Raw genomic sequence first — 16,913 nt, forward strand, 5'->3', positions numbered from 1 at the left:
TTCAACAATAGAGGTGATAATGGGCATCCTTGCTTCACTCCTGATCTTATTGGGAAGGCTTCTAATTCATCCCCATTGCAGATGATGTTTGCTGATGGTTTTAGATATATACTATTTATTATTTTTAGGAAAGGCCCTTTTTTCCTAGACTTTGTAGTGCTTTCAGTGCGAATGAGTGTTGTTTTTTGTCAAAGGCTGTTTCTGCAAATACTGAGATAAGCATGTGATTTGTGTTGGTTGCTTGTCGATTTGGCCAACGATGTGGATGGTTTTCCTGATATTGGACCATCCTTGCCTTCCCGGTATCAATTCCACCTGATTGTAATGAATAATCCTGGCGATCATGTCTATTGCTAGTATTCTTTGGAAGATTTTTTTTTTTTTTTGCATCTATGTTCATGAAGGAGATTGGTCTATAGTTTCCTTTCTCTACTTTTAAGCTGTCTGGCTTTGGAATCTGTACCATATTTGTGTCATGAGAGGAATCTGGGAGAATTCCTTCTTTGCTTATTCTGTCAAGGACTTTGTATAATATTGGGATTAGTTGTTTTTGAATGTTTGATAGGATTCACTTGTGAATCCATCAGGCCCTGGGGATTTTTTCTTAGTGAGTTCTTTGATGGCTTGTTCAATTTTGTTTTCTGATACGGGATTATTTCTGGATTTCATTTCTTCTTCTGTTAATCTAGGCAATCTATATTTTTGTAAATATTCATCGATATCACCCACATTGCCATATTTGTTGCCATATAATTGGGCAAAATTCGTTTTTATGAATGCCTCAATTTCTACTCCATTACAGGTGAGGTCTCCCTTTTCATCTATGGTACTGGGAATTTGGTTTTCCTCATTCCTTTCTTGTTTATCTTTTTATTCGATTGACCAGTGCTTTGTCTCTTTTGTTGGGTTTGTTTCCCCACAATACCACCTTCTATTCCTATTTATTAATTCAATCTTTCTTTCATTTTTGATTTTATTAATTTCTCCCTTAGTTTTTAGGATCTCTAATTTAGTTTTCATCTGAGAGTTTTCAATTTTTTGCTCTCCAGTTTTTTGATTTGCATGTCCAATTCATTGACCTCTACCCTCCCTAATTTGTTAATATATGAATTCTAGGATATAAATTTCCCCCCGAGTTCTGCTTTGGCTGCATCCCACAGACTTTGAAAGGATGTCTCATCATTGTCATTTTCTTCAATGAAATTAGTAGCTAGCTGTTTCTATGATTTGTTTTTTAACTAACAGATTTTGGAGAATCATAGTATTTAATTTCCAATTGGTTTTTGAATTGGCTCTCCATGTACCATTACTGATTATTCTTTTTATTGCATTATGATCTCAAAAGGTTGCAGTTATTATTTCTGCTTTTCTGAACTGTTTTGCCATGTTTTTATGCCCTAGTACGTGGTCAATCTTTGTGAATGTACCATGTGCTGCTGAAAAGAAGGGGTCTTCCTTTTTGTCCCTATATATTTCTCTCCGTTTACCTATTGACTCTCATTTTTCTAAGATTTCATTCACGTCTCTCACCTCTTTCTCATTTAGTTTTTTTTTTTCAATTTGATTTATCTAGATCTGATAGTGGTAAATTCAGATCTCCCACTAGTATAGCTTACTTATCTATTTCCTCCTTTAACTCCACTAGTTTCTTCTTTAGAAATGTGGATGCTCTACCATTTGGTGCATACATGTTGATTACTGATATTTCCTCATTGTCGACACTGCCTTTTATCAGGATGTAGTTACCTTCACTATCCCTTTTAATCATATCCGTTTTTACTTTGGCTTTCTCAGATTTCATGATTGCAACTCCTACCTCCTTTCTCTCAGTTGAGGCCCAATAGATTTTGCTCCGACACCGAATGCTAAACTTGTTAGTGCCCTGCTACTGGTCCTGCTTGTTCGTGATAATCGATGGCTAGCAACAAACCCTCACGTCCTTTGATGCCTAAAGTGCAAATGGTTACATTTATATTTCTTAATGGAGTATCTTCTGTTCAATAGAAAGGACCCTTCTCTTCTTTACAATTGCTGAAGTGAGTCACGGTGTAGAATTGTTGTTGTTTGGTTATTTCAGTTGTGCCCAGCTCTTTTGACTGCATTTGGGGTTTTCTTGGCAAAGGTAGTGCATGATTTGCTTTGGCCTTTTCCAGCTCATTTCACAGGTGAAGACTTCAGATTGTGAGAAGGGAATTAACACTTCCTTCGTTTTTTAGAGCGCTGTAGCAACTCTGTGTTAGGAAAGCCTTCATTTTCCTCCCCCTGTCTCCTCTTCCCGTGTTTGTCCTGTTTGCTTCCCTTTCCATCTCCTGGTGGATTTTCACGGTCCTTCTCTTTTGACGTGGCAATGTCCTTCATGGTGTGACCATGTCTCGCTGAGAGCTTTTCCGGGTAATTGCCACCTCTGTTGGGACTGCGGTGACCTGTTTGTCCTTGAGGTATATTCCGTTTGTTAGGAGACTGCCCCCTAAACACTGGAGGGGATCTTGGTCGTGAATGATATCGCCTACGTGGGGGCGACCTCGATCTGGCGCGGTGATAACCATGAGACCTGGATCTTGAACGCCGATCTCGACTTTTGCCTCTGCCTCTTCTGGGGTATGGACAGTGTGAAGGACTAAAGGATCGAGAATGGGAAGGGCAACGTGAGGAACCACATCTCGATTTAGAATAGGTATATGAACTTCTTGAGCGAGAGGAGCCACTATGTGGCGATTTAGATCTTGAAAAGGCGCGTCGACGCTCCTTTGGAATCTTTTCGTAGTCCGTGAATTTCTTAGCAAAATCTCGTTTGGACTTTCTCTTCTCCTCCTCTCTTAGTCTTCTTTGCACTCTGTAGAACTCTTCCCTGGATAAGGGGAGAGCTTGTATTGTCCGGATGGTATTCGGAGGAGCGGTTTGTACTGCTGTGGATACCCAAGGTGCTGATAAAGTTGTAGGGGCTGGAGGGAAACCTGGAGGAGGGACTCTGTAGCCAGCAGGTGGTGGTGGCCCGGGTGGAAATTGAGGAGGGAACTGAGGTGGTGGAACACCTGGAGGGAGAGGAAGTGTGTGGGGCGGTGGTGGATACAAAGGAGGCGGTGGGACAGGTGTTCCTGGTAGTGATGGGCCATGAGTCCTCTGGGAATGTTCACCAAGGTGTTGCCCTCCATTGATGCTTGGTTCCCAAACAGGTCTACCAGCAGCAGCAGCAGCAGCAGCAGGAGCAGGAGCAGCAGCAGCAGCAGCAGGAGCAGCAGCAGCAGCAGCAGCAGCAGGAGCAGGAGCAACAAGAGCAGCATTTATTCTTGCTGGACCCGTTGTAGGCATCAACTGTCCATGCAAAAGGGACTGCCCGATCCCAGAAGGCGTTCCAAGCAGAGGTCCCCGAGAGCCCTTTTCTTCCCTTAGTGCACTAATTGCTGTTGATGAAGAAGCTTGAGGATGATCTGATACCAAAGCTGCAGCAGGTCTCAGTTTGTCATCAGGATCACGGGAAGGCCCATCTGGTTTTTCTGCTTGGACAGATATGGACACTGTGGCAGTTCCATCGGCAACTGGTGCCGGAGTAGAAGGTTTCTTTATAGGTGCAGCAGAGGATTTATTAGGACTCATGGATGATGATCCAGAAGCAGTAGCAGCATGAGTAGATGCAGATGTCACTGGGATCTTCAAAGGGTCCTGCTGTCTTGAAAGTGGAGGTCTGGTCAGTGGCAGTAGGTTCCGCTGAATCGGTGGCCTTGGAGGTGGGGGTGGGCATATTTGCTTTTGAAGCCCTTTGGTATAACCGGTTTTGTTTTGGAAGTTCTCAATAGCCCGGCGCAAACATTTGTTGGCAACTAAAGCATCAGGAGACACATCATTCTGATGACAAGTTGGGCATGTATGGCCATCCGATTCTAGCAAAGCTGTTCTTATACATTCGTCACAATAACTGTTTCCACAGCAAGGTATGACAGCGGCATCAGTCATTATGGCTTTGCAGATTAGACATAGCAATTCATCTGGGATAGGGTCCTCCACTTCTGAGGAAGACGACTCTTCCGCTGGTAGGAAAGGTGGTTTTTCTTTCTTCCCCCTGGCATATGCCTCTGCATCTATGGTTGGGATGACATATTTTCCAGTATCGGTAAGCATGGCACCTTTCATGTTCGGATCTTTCACCTCCATCATAAAACTTCTAGGAATTCCAGTGCTCTTTTTCATTCTGGGAACCGGATCAAAGTCTTTATCCCCTTTGGTTGGGCAATTCTTTATGTAATGGCCAGGTTTCCCACACCGGAAACAGGTATAAGATGGTGGAGGTGGCCCCGGAGGTGTCTTCGTGTAATGGATCGGATCGTATTCGTGGACGGACTGGATCATCATCGCTTGAACTTTGTCTTCTTCAGAAGCATCGGCTTCAGTCAGATTTGCAAACTTGATCAACTGGGCCACAGAAGCGGATGCAGAAGAGTCAGTCTTCCTTTGAGTTTCCTTTTTCGCCTCCCGTGGAACGCCACTAGGCATATCAAACTGTCTTCTCAGGTCATGAGATAGGTTTGCTTTTGAGGTTCTACTCACTCGTTTAGTTAGATCTAAAACATGTGTCCTGCTCGTAGCTACAATACCTCCAGCAGGAACTCTTCTTACGATAACGGAGAAATTCCTGTGAATCGGGGCATTGTCATCCGTGTACTCTTCTTTTGTGTCTGCATTGCTGATGTGTAGCTCGCAGTTAGGAGCCTTGAGTTTCTCTTTCTTCATGATTTGCTTCTTCAAATCACACACGGAGATGTGGGGTCCTTCAAAGATAACGGTCCCATAGTTGAGTTGGGAGGAAAATTTATAATGCACACCGGACATGGTGCCAAAAGTTTCCTGAGGCTCAGGGCTGAGACGGGACACTCTGAAGTATCTGGCTCTTTGTAAACTGAAGAGATGTGTACACACACACACAACACTCAGAATCTGAGGGAACCTGGGGCCTTATTCAGGCCCCCACCCCCCAAAAATGGGGTTCTGAACCAAGGACCCTCACTCCAATACTCAAATCACCTCAAGGGTGGATGGGAGCAGGAGGGTACCGGAAAAGGGATTTTGGAGGTAGGGAGCAGTTGAGCTAAATGCCCTAAGGGCTTCTCTGAAGAAATCCAGTTCACCTCCAACAAAGTTCCAATCTCCAGTCAGAAGAGCACAAGAGTCCCCAGAATAAGCGTCTCCTTCAGCCCTAGCCACCAACTCAGGAATCCTCTTCGGAGGCTGAGAGTCCCTTCAGCAAGGGCCACCAGCACAAGACTCTTGCTTCAACCAGAGTCACCAACCAAAAGCTCAATTCCAGCCCTCTGCTCTGGCTTTATAATGAACCCCTTTCTCCACCTACCAGTTCTCCCATGTCTCTGGGAGTGTGAACTTCCTAACTCTGACAGTGTGAACTTTCTCCCTCTCAGGGTGTGAACTTACTATCTCTCAGGCTGGGAACTTCCTTTCTCTGGGGGTGTGAACTTCCTTGCAATCCATGCTAAATAAAGGGTCTTCAAGTTTCTGACTAGGCATGTCAATCCTCTGAAACCCTCCTCTCCCAAAAGGATCACAGAGGGGATTTTCAAAAGGAGATTAACACTCCCTTGTTGTTGTTGTTTTTAATGTGACCACACAGAAACTTGAAAACCCAATAGCATCTTTCCTTTCCCAAAGATCTGACATTCATACTATTCTGTGCTCACCTAATTCACTTCTAATTTCCTTCCTTATATTCAGCCCATTCGCCCATTCTGAGCTGATCTTGGTATAGGGTGTGAGCTGTTGATCCAACCCCTGTGTCTCCCATGCTGTCTTCCAATGTTCCCAGCAGATTTTTTTTTTTAATCAAATAGTGGATTTTTGTCCCAAAAGCTGGGATATTTGGGTTTATCATAGACTGTGGTACTCTGGTCACTAACCCCAAGTCTATTCCACTGATCCTCCTTTCTGTCTCTTAGCCAGTACCATACTGTATAGATGACCGCTGCTTTATAGTATAGTTTGAGATCTGGTAGTGCAAGGCCCCCTTCCTTTGCATGTTTTCTTTCATTACTTCCACAGATATCCTTGGTATTTACTTCTTCCAAACAAACTTTGTTCCGTTTCTGTTTCTGTTTTGTTGTTGTTGTTGTTTTTTTCTAATTCAGTCAAAAGGATTTTTGGGTAGTTCAATGGGTATGGCACCAAACAAGTAAATAAGTTTGGATAGGAAGGCCATTTTCATTATGTTAGCTTGTCCTACCCATGAGCAGTTAATGTTTTGTTTTGTTTTGCTTTTTCCCAGTAGTCTAGATCTACTTTTAATTGTGTGGGAAGTGTTCTGTATTTCTGTGTTCATATAGTTCCTGTGTTTGTCTTGGCCGATAGATGCCTAATCGTTCTATATCGTCTAGGCTGATTTTAAATGGAATTTCTCTCACTCATGCTGAGATGTGTGGGAGATATATCGAAATGCTGATGACTTATGTGGGTTCATTTTGTATCCTGCAACTTTGCTAAAGTTGTTGATTATTTCCACTAGCTTTTTAGTTGATTCTCTCGGGTTCTTTAAGTAGACCATCATAACACCTGCAAAGCGTGATAGCTTGGTCTCCTCGTTGCCAATTTTAATGCCTTCAATTTCTTTTTCTTCTCTAATTGCTACAGCTAGTGTCTCTAGTACAATGTTCAACAATAGAGGTGATAATGGGCATCCTTGCTTCACTCCTGATCTTATTGGGAAGGCTTCTAATTCATCCCCATTGCAGATGATGTTTGCTGATGGTTTTAGATATATACTATTTATTATTTTTAGGAAAGGCCCTTTTTTCCTAGACTTTGTAGTGCTTTCAGTGCGAATGAGTGTTGTTTTTTGTCAAAGGCTGTTTCTGCAAATACTGAGATAAGCATGTGATTTGTGTTGGTTGCTTGTCGATTTGGCCAACGATGTGGATGGTTTTCCTGATATTGGACCATCCTTGCCTTCCCGGTATCAATTCCACCTGATTGTAATGAATAATCCTGGCGATCATGTCTATTGCTAGTATTCTTTGGAAGATTTTTTTTTTTTTTTGCATCTATGTTCATGAAGGAGATTGGTCTATAGTTTCCTTTGTCTACTTTTAAGCTGTCTGGCTTTGGAATCTGTACCATATTTGTGTCATGAGAGGAATCTGGGAGAATTCCTTCTTTGCTTATTCTGTCAAGGAATTTGTATAATATTGGGATTAGTTGTTTTTGAATGTTTGATAGGATTCACTTGTGAATCCATCAGGCCCTGGGGATTTTTTCTTAGTGAGTTCTTTGATGGCTTGTTCAATTTTGTTTTCTGATACGGGATTATTTCTGGATTTCATTTCTTCTTCTGTTAATCTAGGCAATCTATATTTTTGTAAATATTCATCGATATCACCCACATTGCCATATTTGTTGCCATATAATTGGGCAAAATTCGTTTTTATGAATGCCTCAATTTCTACTCCATTACAGGTGAGGTCTCCCTTTTCATCTATGGTACTGGGAATTTGGTTTTCCTCATTCCTTTCTTGTTTATCTTTTTATTCGATTGACCAGTGCTTTGTCTCTTTTGTTGGGTTTGTTTCCCCACAATACCACCTTCTATTCCTATTTATTAATTCAATCTTTCTTTCATTTTTGATTTTATTAATTTCTCCCTTAGTTTTTAGGATCTCTAATTTAGTTTTCATCTGAGAGTTTTCAATTTTTTGCTCTCCAGTTTTTTGATTTGCATGTCCAATTCATTGACCTCTACCCTCCCTAATTTGTTAATATATGAATTCTAGGATATAAATTTCCCCCCGAGTTCTGCTTTGGCTGCATCCCACAGACTTTGAAAGGATGTCTCATCATTGTCATTTTCTTCAATGAAATTAGTAGCTAGCTGTTTCTATGATTTGTTTTTTAACTAACAGATTTTGGAGAATCATAGTATTTAATTTCCAATTGGTTTTTGAATTGGCTCTCCATGTACCATTACTGATTATTCTTTTTATTGCATTATGATCTCAAAAGGTTGCAGTTATTATTTCTGCTTTTCTGAACTGTTTTGCCATGTTTTTATGCCCTAGTACGTGGTCAATCTTTGTGAATGTACCATGTGCTGCTGAAAAGAAGGGGTCTTCCTTTTTGTCCCTATATATTTCTCTCCGTTTACCTATTGACTCTCATTTTTCTAAGATTTCATTCAGGTCTCTCACCTCTTTCTCATTTAGTTTTTTTTTCAATTTGATTTATCTAGATCTGATAGTGGTAAATTCAGATCTCCCACTAGTATAGCTTACTTATCTATTTCCTCCTTTAACTCCACTAGTTTCTTCTTTAGAAATGTGGATGCTCTACCATTTGGTGCATACATGTTGATTACTGATATTTCCTCATTGTCGACACTGCCTTTTATCAGGATGTAGTTACCTTCACTATCCCTTTTAATCATATCCATTTTTACTTTGGCTTTCTCAGATTTCATGATTGCAACTCCTACCTCCTTTCTCTCAGTTGAGGCCCAATAGATTTTGCTCCGACACCGAATGCTAAACTTGTTAGTGCCCTGCTACTGGTCCTGCTTGTTCGTGACAATCGATGGCTAGCAACAAATCCTCACGTCCTTTGATGCCTAAAGTGCAAATGGTTACATTTATATTTCTTAATGGAGTATCTTCTGTTCAATAGAAAGGACCTTTCTCTTCTTTACAATTGCTGAAGTGAGTCACGGTGTAGAATTGTTGTTGTTTGGTTATTTCAGTTATGCCCAGCTCTTTTGACTGCATTTGGGGTTTTCTTGGCAAAGGTAGTGCATGATTTGCTTTGGCCTTTTCCAGCTCATTTCACAGGTGAAGACTTCAGATTGTGAGAAGGGAATTAACACTTCCTTCGTTTTTTAGAGCGCTGTAGCAACTCTGTGTTAGGAAAGCCTTCATTTTCCTCCCCCTGTCTCCTCTTCCCGTGTTTGTCCTGTTTGCTTCCCTTTCCATCTCCTGGTGGATTTTCACGGTCCTTCTCTTTTGACATGGCAATGTCCTTCATGGTGTGACCATGTCTCGCTGAAAGCTTTTCCGGGTAATTGCCACCTCTGTTGGGACTGCGGTGACCTGTTTGTCCTTGAGATATATTCCGTTTGTTAGGAGACTGCCCCCTAAACACTGGAGGGGATCTTGGTCGTGAATGATATCGTTTCGCGGCGGCGACCTCGATCTGGCGCGGTGATAACCATGAGACCTGGATCTTGAACGCCGATCTCGACTTTTGCCTCTGCCTCTTCTGGGGTATGGACAGTGTGAAGGACTAAAGGATCGAGAATGGGAAGGGCAACGTGAGGAACCACATCTCGATTTAGAATAGGTATATGAACTTCTTGAGCGAGAGGAGCCACTATGTGGCGATTTAGATCTTGAAAAGGCGCGTCGACGCTCCTTTGGAATCTTTTCGTAGTCCGTGAATTTCTTAGCAAAATCTCGTTTGGACTTTCTCTTCTCCTCCTCTCTTAGTCTTCTTTGCACTCTGTAGAACTCTTCCCTGGATAAGGGGAGAGCTTGTATTGTCCGGATGGTATTCGGAGGAGCGGTTTGTACTGCTTTGGATACCCAAGGTGCTGATAAAGTTGTAGGGGCTGGAGGGAAACCTGGAGGAGGGACTCTGTAGCCAGCAGGTGGTGGTGGCCCGGGTGGAAATTGAGGAGGGAACTGAGGTGGTGGAACACCTGGAGGGAGAGGAAGTGTGTGGGGCGGTGGTGGATACAAAGGAGGCGGTGGGACAGGTGTTCCTGGTAGTGATGGGCCATGAGTCCTCTGGGAATGTTCACCAAGGTGTTGCCCTCCATTGATGCTTGGTTCCCAAACAGGTCTACCAGCAGCAGCAGCAGCAGCAGCAGGAGCAGGAGCAGCAGCAGCAGCAGGAGCAGCAGCAGCAGCAGCAGGAGCAGCAGCAGCAGCAGCAGCAGCAGGAGCAGGAGCAACAAGAGCAGCATTTATTCTTGCTGGACCCGTTGTAGGCATCAACTGTCCATGCAAAAGGGACTGCCTGATCCAAGAAGGCGTTCCAAGCAGAGGTCCCCGAGAGCCCTTTTCTTCCCTTAGTGCACTAATTGCTGTTGATGAAGAAGCTTGAGGATGATCTGATACCAAAGCTGCAGCAGGTCTCAGTTTGTCATCAGGATCACGGGAAGGCCCATCTGGTTTTTCTGCTTGGACAGATATGGACACTGTGGCAGTTCCATCGGCAACTGGTGCCGGAGTAGAAGGTTTCTTTATAGGTGCAGCAGAGGATTTATTAGGACTCATGGATGATGATCCAGAAGCAGTAGCAGCATGAGTAGATGCAGATGTCACTGGGATCTTCAAAGGGTCCTGCTCTCTTGAAATTGGAGGTCTGGTCAGTGGCAGTAGGTTCCGCTGAATCGGTGGCCTTGGAGTTGGGGGTGGGCTTATTTGCTTTTGAAGCAAATGTTTCATTCATTATTTCTGCTTTTCTGCATTTGTTTGCTATGTTTTTTTGATCTTGTGTATGGTTAATCTTTGTGAATATACCATGTGCTACTGAAAAGAAGGTATTATTCCTTTTTGTACCTATTTATTATTCTCCATATATCTATTAACTCTAATTTTTCAAGATTTCATTCACCTCTTTTACCTGGTTCTTTATTATTTTTTGATTTGATTTATGTAAATTTGATAGTGGTAGTTTCAGTTCTCCCAGTACTATAGTTTTCTATCTATTTCTTCCTTCAATTCTCCTTGTTTCTCCATTAGAAATTTTGGTGCTAAATGATTTTGTGCATAAATGTTGATTAGTGATATTTCATCATTATCTATACCCCCTTTTATCAGGATGTTTTTACCTTCTCTATCCCTTTTAATAAGGTCTATTTTTTCTTTGGCTTTGTCTGATATCACGATTGCAACTCCTGCCTTTTTTTTCTGTCAATTGAGACCCAATAGGTCTTTCTCCAACCTTTAATTCTGAACTTATGAGTATCTATTCGCTTCAGGTGTGTTTCTTGTAGACAACATATGGTAGGACTCTTTATTATAATCCACTCTCCTATTTGTCTATGTTTTATGGGTGAGTTCATCCCATTCCTGTTCAAAGTTATGATTGTCCCTTGTCAATTCCCTAGCATTTTGATATCCTCCCCTAATTCTGTCCTATCTTCTTTTTCTATATCTTTTTAAATAGTGGTTTACTTTTAATCAATACCCCTATTCTCCTCCCTTAATATGCTTCCCTTTCTTGCCCCTCTCTTTCTGTTCTCTTCTTGTTTTTTAGAGTCTGTTAAGTTTCCTCCCCCCCCTCTCCTTCCCTCCCTTTTTTTACTCCATTCCCCTACCCCCTTAGTTTTCCCTTCTACCTTATTCTGTAGAATAAAATAGACTTCAAGATCTCAATGGATCTAGATGCTCTTCCCTCTCAGAATTTATTTCACTGACAGAAATGTTCGAGTATTACCTATTATCACTCTCTTCCTCTTCCTCTTATAAGAGTATACTTCCCCTCCCCTTCACATGTGAATCTTTGTGTGACAAAGATTATTCTATTCATTTTATTTCTTTGAGTCTCTCTTGGTACCATCATCCATTTTCCAAACCCTTTTTCTTTTTTACATATCATTTTATAGTCCTTAATGTCTCAATATTTTTCTCTGAGTGTTTTCTAATTACTACAATAAAGAATACAATTTTTAGAGTTACCAATAACATTTCCCCCATATTTTAATATATATAATTTGATCTAATTTTAGCCCTTAAAGAAGAGTGTTTGAATAAAAAAACATTTTTATCCTTTTCCCTCTCTTTCATATTTACCTTTTCATGATTCTCTTGATCTTTGTGTTTGGATATCAAACTTTCCACTTAGTTCTGGTCTTTTCTATACAAATACTTGGAAATCTTCTATTTTGTTGAATCCCCCTGGTTTTCCCTGGAAGTATATAATCAGTTTTGATGGATAGATGATTCTTGGTTGAAGACCCAGTTATCTTGTCTCTCTGAATATCATGTTCCAGGCCTTGCTGTCCTTTAGTATAGAAGCTGCCAGGACTTGTGTGATCTTGACTGGTGCTCCTTGGTATCTGAATTTACTCTTTCTGGCTTCTTGTAGAATTTTCTCCTTAGCTTGAAAGCTCTGTAATTTGGCAATTACATTCCTGAGAGTTGTTTTTTTGGGGGGGGATTTAGTGTGAAGGGTGTTCTATGAACTCTTCCAATGTCTATTTTTACCCCTTGTTCACAAACATCAGGTCAGTTTTCTTGGATGATTTCTTGTATTATGATGTCAAGATTTCTGTTTATTTGTGGCTTTTCAGGTAGACCAATAATTCTGAAACTGTCTCTCCTTCCTCTGTTTTCCTGATCTGTCACCTTGCCAGTAAGGTATTTTATGTTTTCTTCTATTTAGTCAGTCTTTTGACTTTTCTGTATTAATTCTTGCTGTTTTGCAAGACCATTGGTTTCTAGAGGCTCAATTCTTTTCCTTAATGTCTGATTTTCTGCTTTAACCTTTTGGTATTCAGCTGTGATTTCTTGTTTGTTTGTTTCCATTTCCCACTTATTTTGCCAGAAGGCTTACATCTTTTTGATAAGCTCCAATTCAAATTCTTCCACATCTTGTGGACAATTTCTATTTTTTTTAAGAAAAAAATCTACCTACCCTTATTTCAAACTTTCTATTTCTTTTGAGAGCACCAGTATTATTCTAGTCACTCATATTTCCAATCTTGTAATTGTTCTAGGCTTATGTTTCTCTATCCTTCATATATATATGTGTGTGTGTGTATGTGCATATTATATGTATAATTAAAAATTCTTAGGTATTATTAAATATGCTTCCACAATATCTTTCCAATCAGTTTCCTCTTTTTCCAGTTCAGTAGTGTTAATTTAATCCTTTTCAATACTTATGTTTGTGTTTTTCTATATATATGTGACAAACCCCCAATATTATGTTAACTCCATGTGAGCACAAATTATTCTGACAATTGTCACTTCATGTAAATTTGCATTACTCAAATTTGACTCCCCTCTCTGGCTCTGGCAAGCAGCTACAGGGGTGGAAGTGGCAGCATTCCAGGGGTCCTTCACTCCAGGAACTAAAGTCCTTCCAGCTGCCTAGGAATCAGAGCCCCAGAAGAGGATTGGAGGGAGGTGGTATACAGAATTGTCCATTTATGTTAAGTGAGAAATATTTCATTTGTCTTTGAAACCCCATCATATAACACACTGACTTGCATATAGTAGATGTTCAATAAGTTATTTTTGGATTGAATTGTTCATATTTTATCAGTTTGACAATAAAAAAAATTACACTCAAATATGATATCTATAAAAAAAAAACCAGCCTGTCAACAACTCAGTCTGCATCTCTCAATCCCATGATTGGATATTCACATATTCGTGTGTATGTTATTTTAAAGAGAGTTATAGATATTTTGGTTTTGTTTTTAACTTTACATTGTTTTATAGAACTATTTCCATGTAATCTTCATTGTAGCCCTCTTTAGGATGAGATTATTTTAATATTGATTTATGCTCTGTTCATTCTACAATTATAAATTTGTTATTAACTTCTTTAAACAGCTGAGAAGTTAATGATTCTAAGATGTATTCAGATCAGTGATGGTAGTCATGTGCAAAATAGATGAGCTTTGTTAGATTCTCCCTCTTTTTAAAAAATTTTAATTAATATTTCATTTTATTTTTTAAATTTAATTAATTTTATTTTTATTAATTTTTATTAATATTATATTAACATAATATCATATATAATAAAATATTAATAATAATTAAATTTAAAATAATTGATAAAGTATTGTTAATTGTTTTTATTAATAATAATAATTTAATTAATATTTCATTTGGAAATTTTTGGGGGGGAGCCATCCAGCAGTCTCCCTGAGGGTGATGCTCACTCCTTCTAGATGTGATGATCTGGTCAAGTAATGGAGATGTCAGACACTGTGTGCTCAGGTCCACATGCATAGGCATCACACAGTGTTCTGCCATATCATGGAGGTTCATTTATTATATCGGGTTTCAAGTACAAACTTCTTTTGCACACAATCAATTTTCTACACATATATGTTTCCATGGAACTTAACAATGAGATGCAAAGCCTAAGGAGATAGTCAATGAGACATTGTTGCTATAGATTAATGACATAGACAGGGTGATATAGAGGTTAGTTCTCCCTGACCTAGGAGAATCATTGTTACTTTTTGTTAGCTTTCACAATCAATCACAATTACTTAGGAGATGGGTAACAAAACATTTCATAGCTAGGTACAAAGGTAGAAGGCAATTTGAGACAATCCAGATTTGGAGTTTTCCTCAATTTACAAGTTCTATTTTTCTTCTGTTACTTTAAAGCACCTGGCAATGTTGCCTGGTTTCTGTCCATAAACAGAATTCAGTGGAGTGTGTCTTGAAGGTGATGTTCTTGGTTTACTTGGCTTGTAATGGGACTGAATGTGTAGCTCTGTCAAGAAAGAAAGGAGGGGGGAAATAGTCTTTGGGCTTTAATTCTGTAAATGCAATCTTTTGGGGGTAATAACCTAGAGGTATTAAAGTGGGATATATATGTATTGATGCTATAATTATTTGCTCTCACATTATTTCTCTTGTATTGGGGGGAGAATAATAATAAGTCCATTAGTTAGGAAAGTTGGAGAAAGAGAAGTCATAGAGGGGGATCAGTGGGGGTCTCATTCTCTGGGAACTGCCTTGCAGACCCCATTTCCCCAGACTGTGCCCTTGTCAGCCAATGAGGGTATGATGGACTCCAGCAATTTTTATTTTTTTGGGAGGGGGGAATTTTATTTAATTAGTTAATTTAAAATATTTGCCATGGTTATAAGTGCAATTCCACTGGGTTTTACATATGTTATTGATTAAGACCTATTTCCATATTATTGATATTTGCATTAGGGTGATCATTTAGAGTCTACATCCCCAATCATATCCCCATTGACCCATGTGATCAAGCAGTTGTTTTTCTTCTGTGTTTCTATTCCTACATTTCTTCCTCTGAATGTGGATAGTGTTCTTTCTCATAAGTTCTTCCGAATTATTCTGGATCATTGCATTGCTGCTAGTAGAGAAGTCCATTATATCCAATTGTACCACACTGTATCAGTCTGTGTACAATGTTTTCCTGGTTCTGCTCCTTTCATTCTGAATCAGTTCCTGGAGGTCATTCCAATTCATATGGAATTTCTCCAGTTCATTATTCTTTTTAGCACAATAGTATTCCATCAGCAATAGTCACCACAATTTGTTCAGTCATTCCTCAGTTGAAAGGCATCCCCTCATTTTCCAATTTTTTTTTTGCCACTACAAAGAGCATGGCTATGAATATTCTTGTACACATCTTTTCCCCTTATTATCTCTTTGAAGAACAAACCCAGCAGTGATATGGCTGGATCAAAGGGCAGGCAAGACTCTCCCTCTTGAGGAAACTTACTTTGTTATCTGGTGGGCAACCCAACTCAAAGTCATGAATATGTGTGTCCTGCTCCTGTTAATTTATTGGGCACCAGCTTCAAGGCATAGTTGGTGTACCATGTCCCCTGGAGAATAGAATTATCTTGGGGAGTACCCACTCCTAACATGTCTATAAGCTTAGAAGGGATGAGACTTATCTCAAGCTAAGATTCTTTGAGTCAGAGTGCAGTGGTAAGCATTGCCTTTGAGGTAATCAATACCTAAGCTCTTGTCTAAGTTTCATAGTTCTTAGGCTTCAGCCATAAATGTGAGTGGAATGAACAAACTAAGAAACAGAACCAGACATACTTTTTTTTCCCATATTTATGTTTAATTAAGGTGGCCTAAGGTAACATTCTTCCATAAGATTGACCTTGGATACTCAGAGACTATTTAACTAGAGTAAGTTTAATACTTATAAAACTAGGAAAGCTAAAGTATGGACCATTGTAATGAATCATAAGTCTATTTCTTGTCTCAGCTTACTTAAGTATGAAAAAACTCATCACCAAAATGCATGTTTCTAAAGGATGAATAGTTTTAGCCAGAGCAACCTATGAAAACAAAGACAAATGATGTTTACAGTGAATGAATGGTTGGGTAGGTAAGATATCTGGGAATTAAAGAGTTAAATGAGGTTTGGATCTGTCTGAAACAATGGGTTAGGTGGGACAGTCACCAATTAGGAAAACAGGGGCTCAGGTTGAGAACTACAGAAATTAGGGTTAAAACATTCAGAGCTCTGTTTCTAGTAATAAACTGCACCAATGGAATGTATCTTCACACCAAGGAAACCACAGATGCACATGATATTGAAATTATCATGTTTAGCTTTCTTTACATTTTTTTGATATGGTTGTCAATGTTAAAATCTCAGATTCTGGGTTTTTACGTTTCTTAATCATCTCTAACTCTTCTTTAAACTTCATTTATCAGGAGATTTTCCTTTATTTTACAGTGAATTTCAATGAAGTAGAATAATATTTCAGTGGCTCATGGTATTTGGAATTTGATTCATACTTACAGAATAAATAGCCTACACTTGCATCCTTCCCTTCTTCACCATACCATTCACTCCTCAACTACAGGTAATCTAGCTTTAAACTATATCAGGCTACTAAAACTGTTTCCTGAAGGTCTCACAACCACTTCCTAATTATTAGGATTTTCTCCTTCCTTAACCTCTGTTCAACATTAGACAAAATTGACCACATTTGAAAATCTCACATCCCTTAACTTCTATGGTAATTTGTCATGCTTTTTATCCTCCTAACCCTCTGTTCTTTCTCTCTTCCTTGCTTCATCCTTTTTCTAACCATTAATTACTAAAGGCAATAATCTCTGTCCCATTAGTTCTTCAAATCTCTCCATACTTTTCCCCTTGGGAATCTTTCATATCAAAGGATTCAATTGTCATTTTTATAGAGATGACTTCCTAGTTTATATCTCTTGCCCTGACTTAAT

At 39.6% G+C, this 16,913-nt stretch overlaps 2 protein-coding genes across 2 annotated transcripts; both read right to left on the bottom strand.

The window, feature by feature from the left end:
• Positions 1-388: 388 nt before the first annotated feature.
• Positions 389-4,906, bottom strand: LOC130457979 (E3 ubiquitin-protein ligase RBBP6-like). The gene has a single exon (XM_056820860.1). It carries the CDS (start codon positions 4,822-4,824, stop codon positions 2,194-2,196), a length of 2,631 nt encoding a protein of 876 aa, XP_056676838.1. The 5' UTR covers positions 4,825-4,906; the 3' UTR covers positions 389-2,193.
• A 3,932-nt stretch (positions 4,907-8,838) lies between these two features.
• On the bottom strand, positions 8,839-10,427 carry LOC107652049 (E3 ubiquitin-protein ligase RBBP6-like). Its single transcript, XM_056821025.1, is given in 3 exon segments — positions 8,839-9,155; positions 9,158-9,843; positions 9,943-10,427. Coding segments are annotated over 3 exon segments (1,488 nt in total).
• Positions 10,428-16,913: the final 6,486 nt, after the last annotated feature.

This window comes from Monodelphis domestica, chromosome 3, assembly GCF_027887165.1.
Source record: "Monodelphis domestica isolate mMonDom1 chromosome 3, mMonDom1.pri, whole genome shotgun sequence".
NCBI classification, from domain to species: Eukaryota; Metazoa; Chordata; class Mammalia; order Didelphimorphia; family Didelphidae; genus Monodelphis; species Monodelphis domestica.

Excerpts from the sequence above, each read along its gene's own strand:
- LOC130457979 (XM_056820860.1), bottom strand. The coding sequence starts at position 4,824 with ATGTCCGGTGTGCATTATAAATTTTCCTCCCAACTCAACTATGGGACC.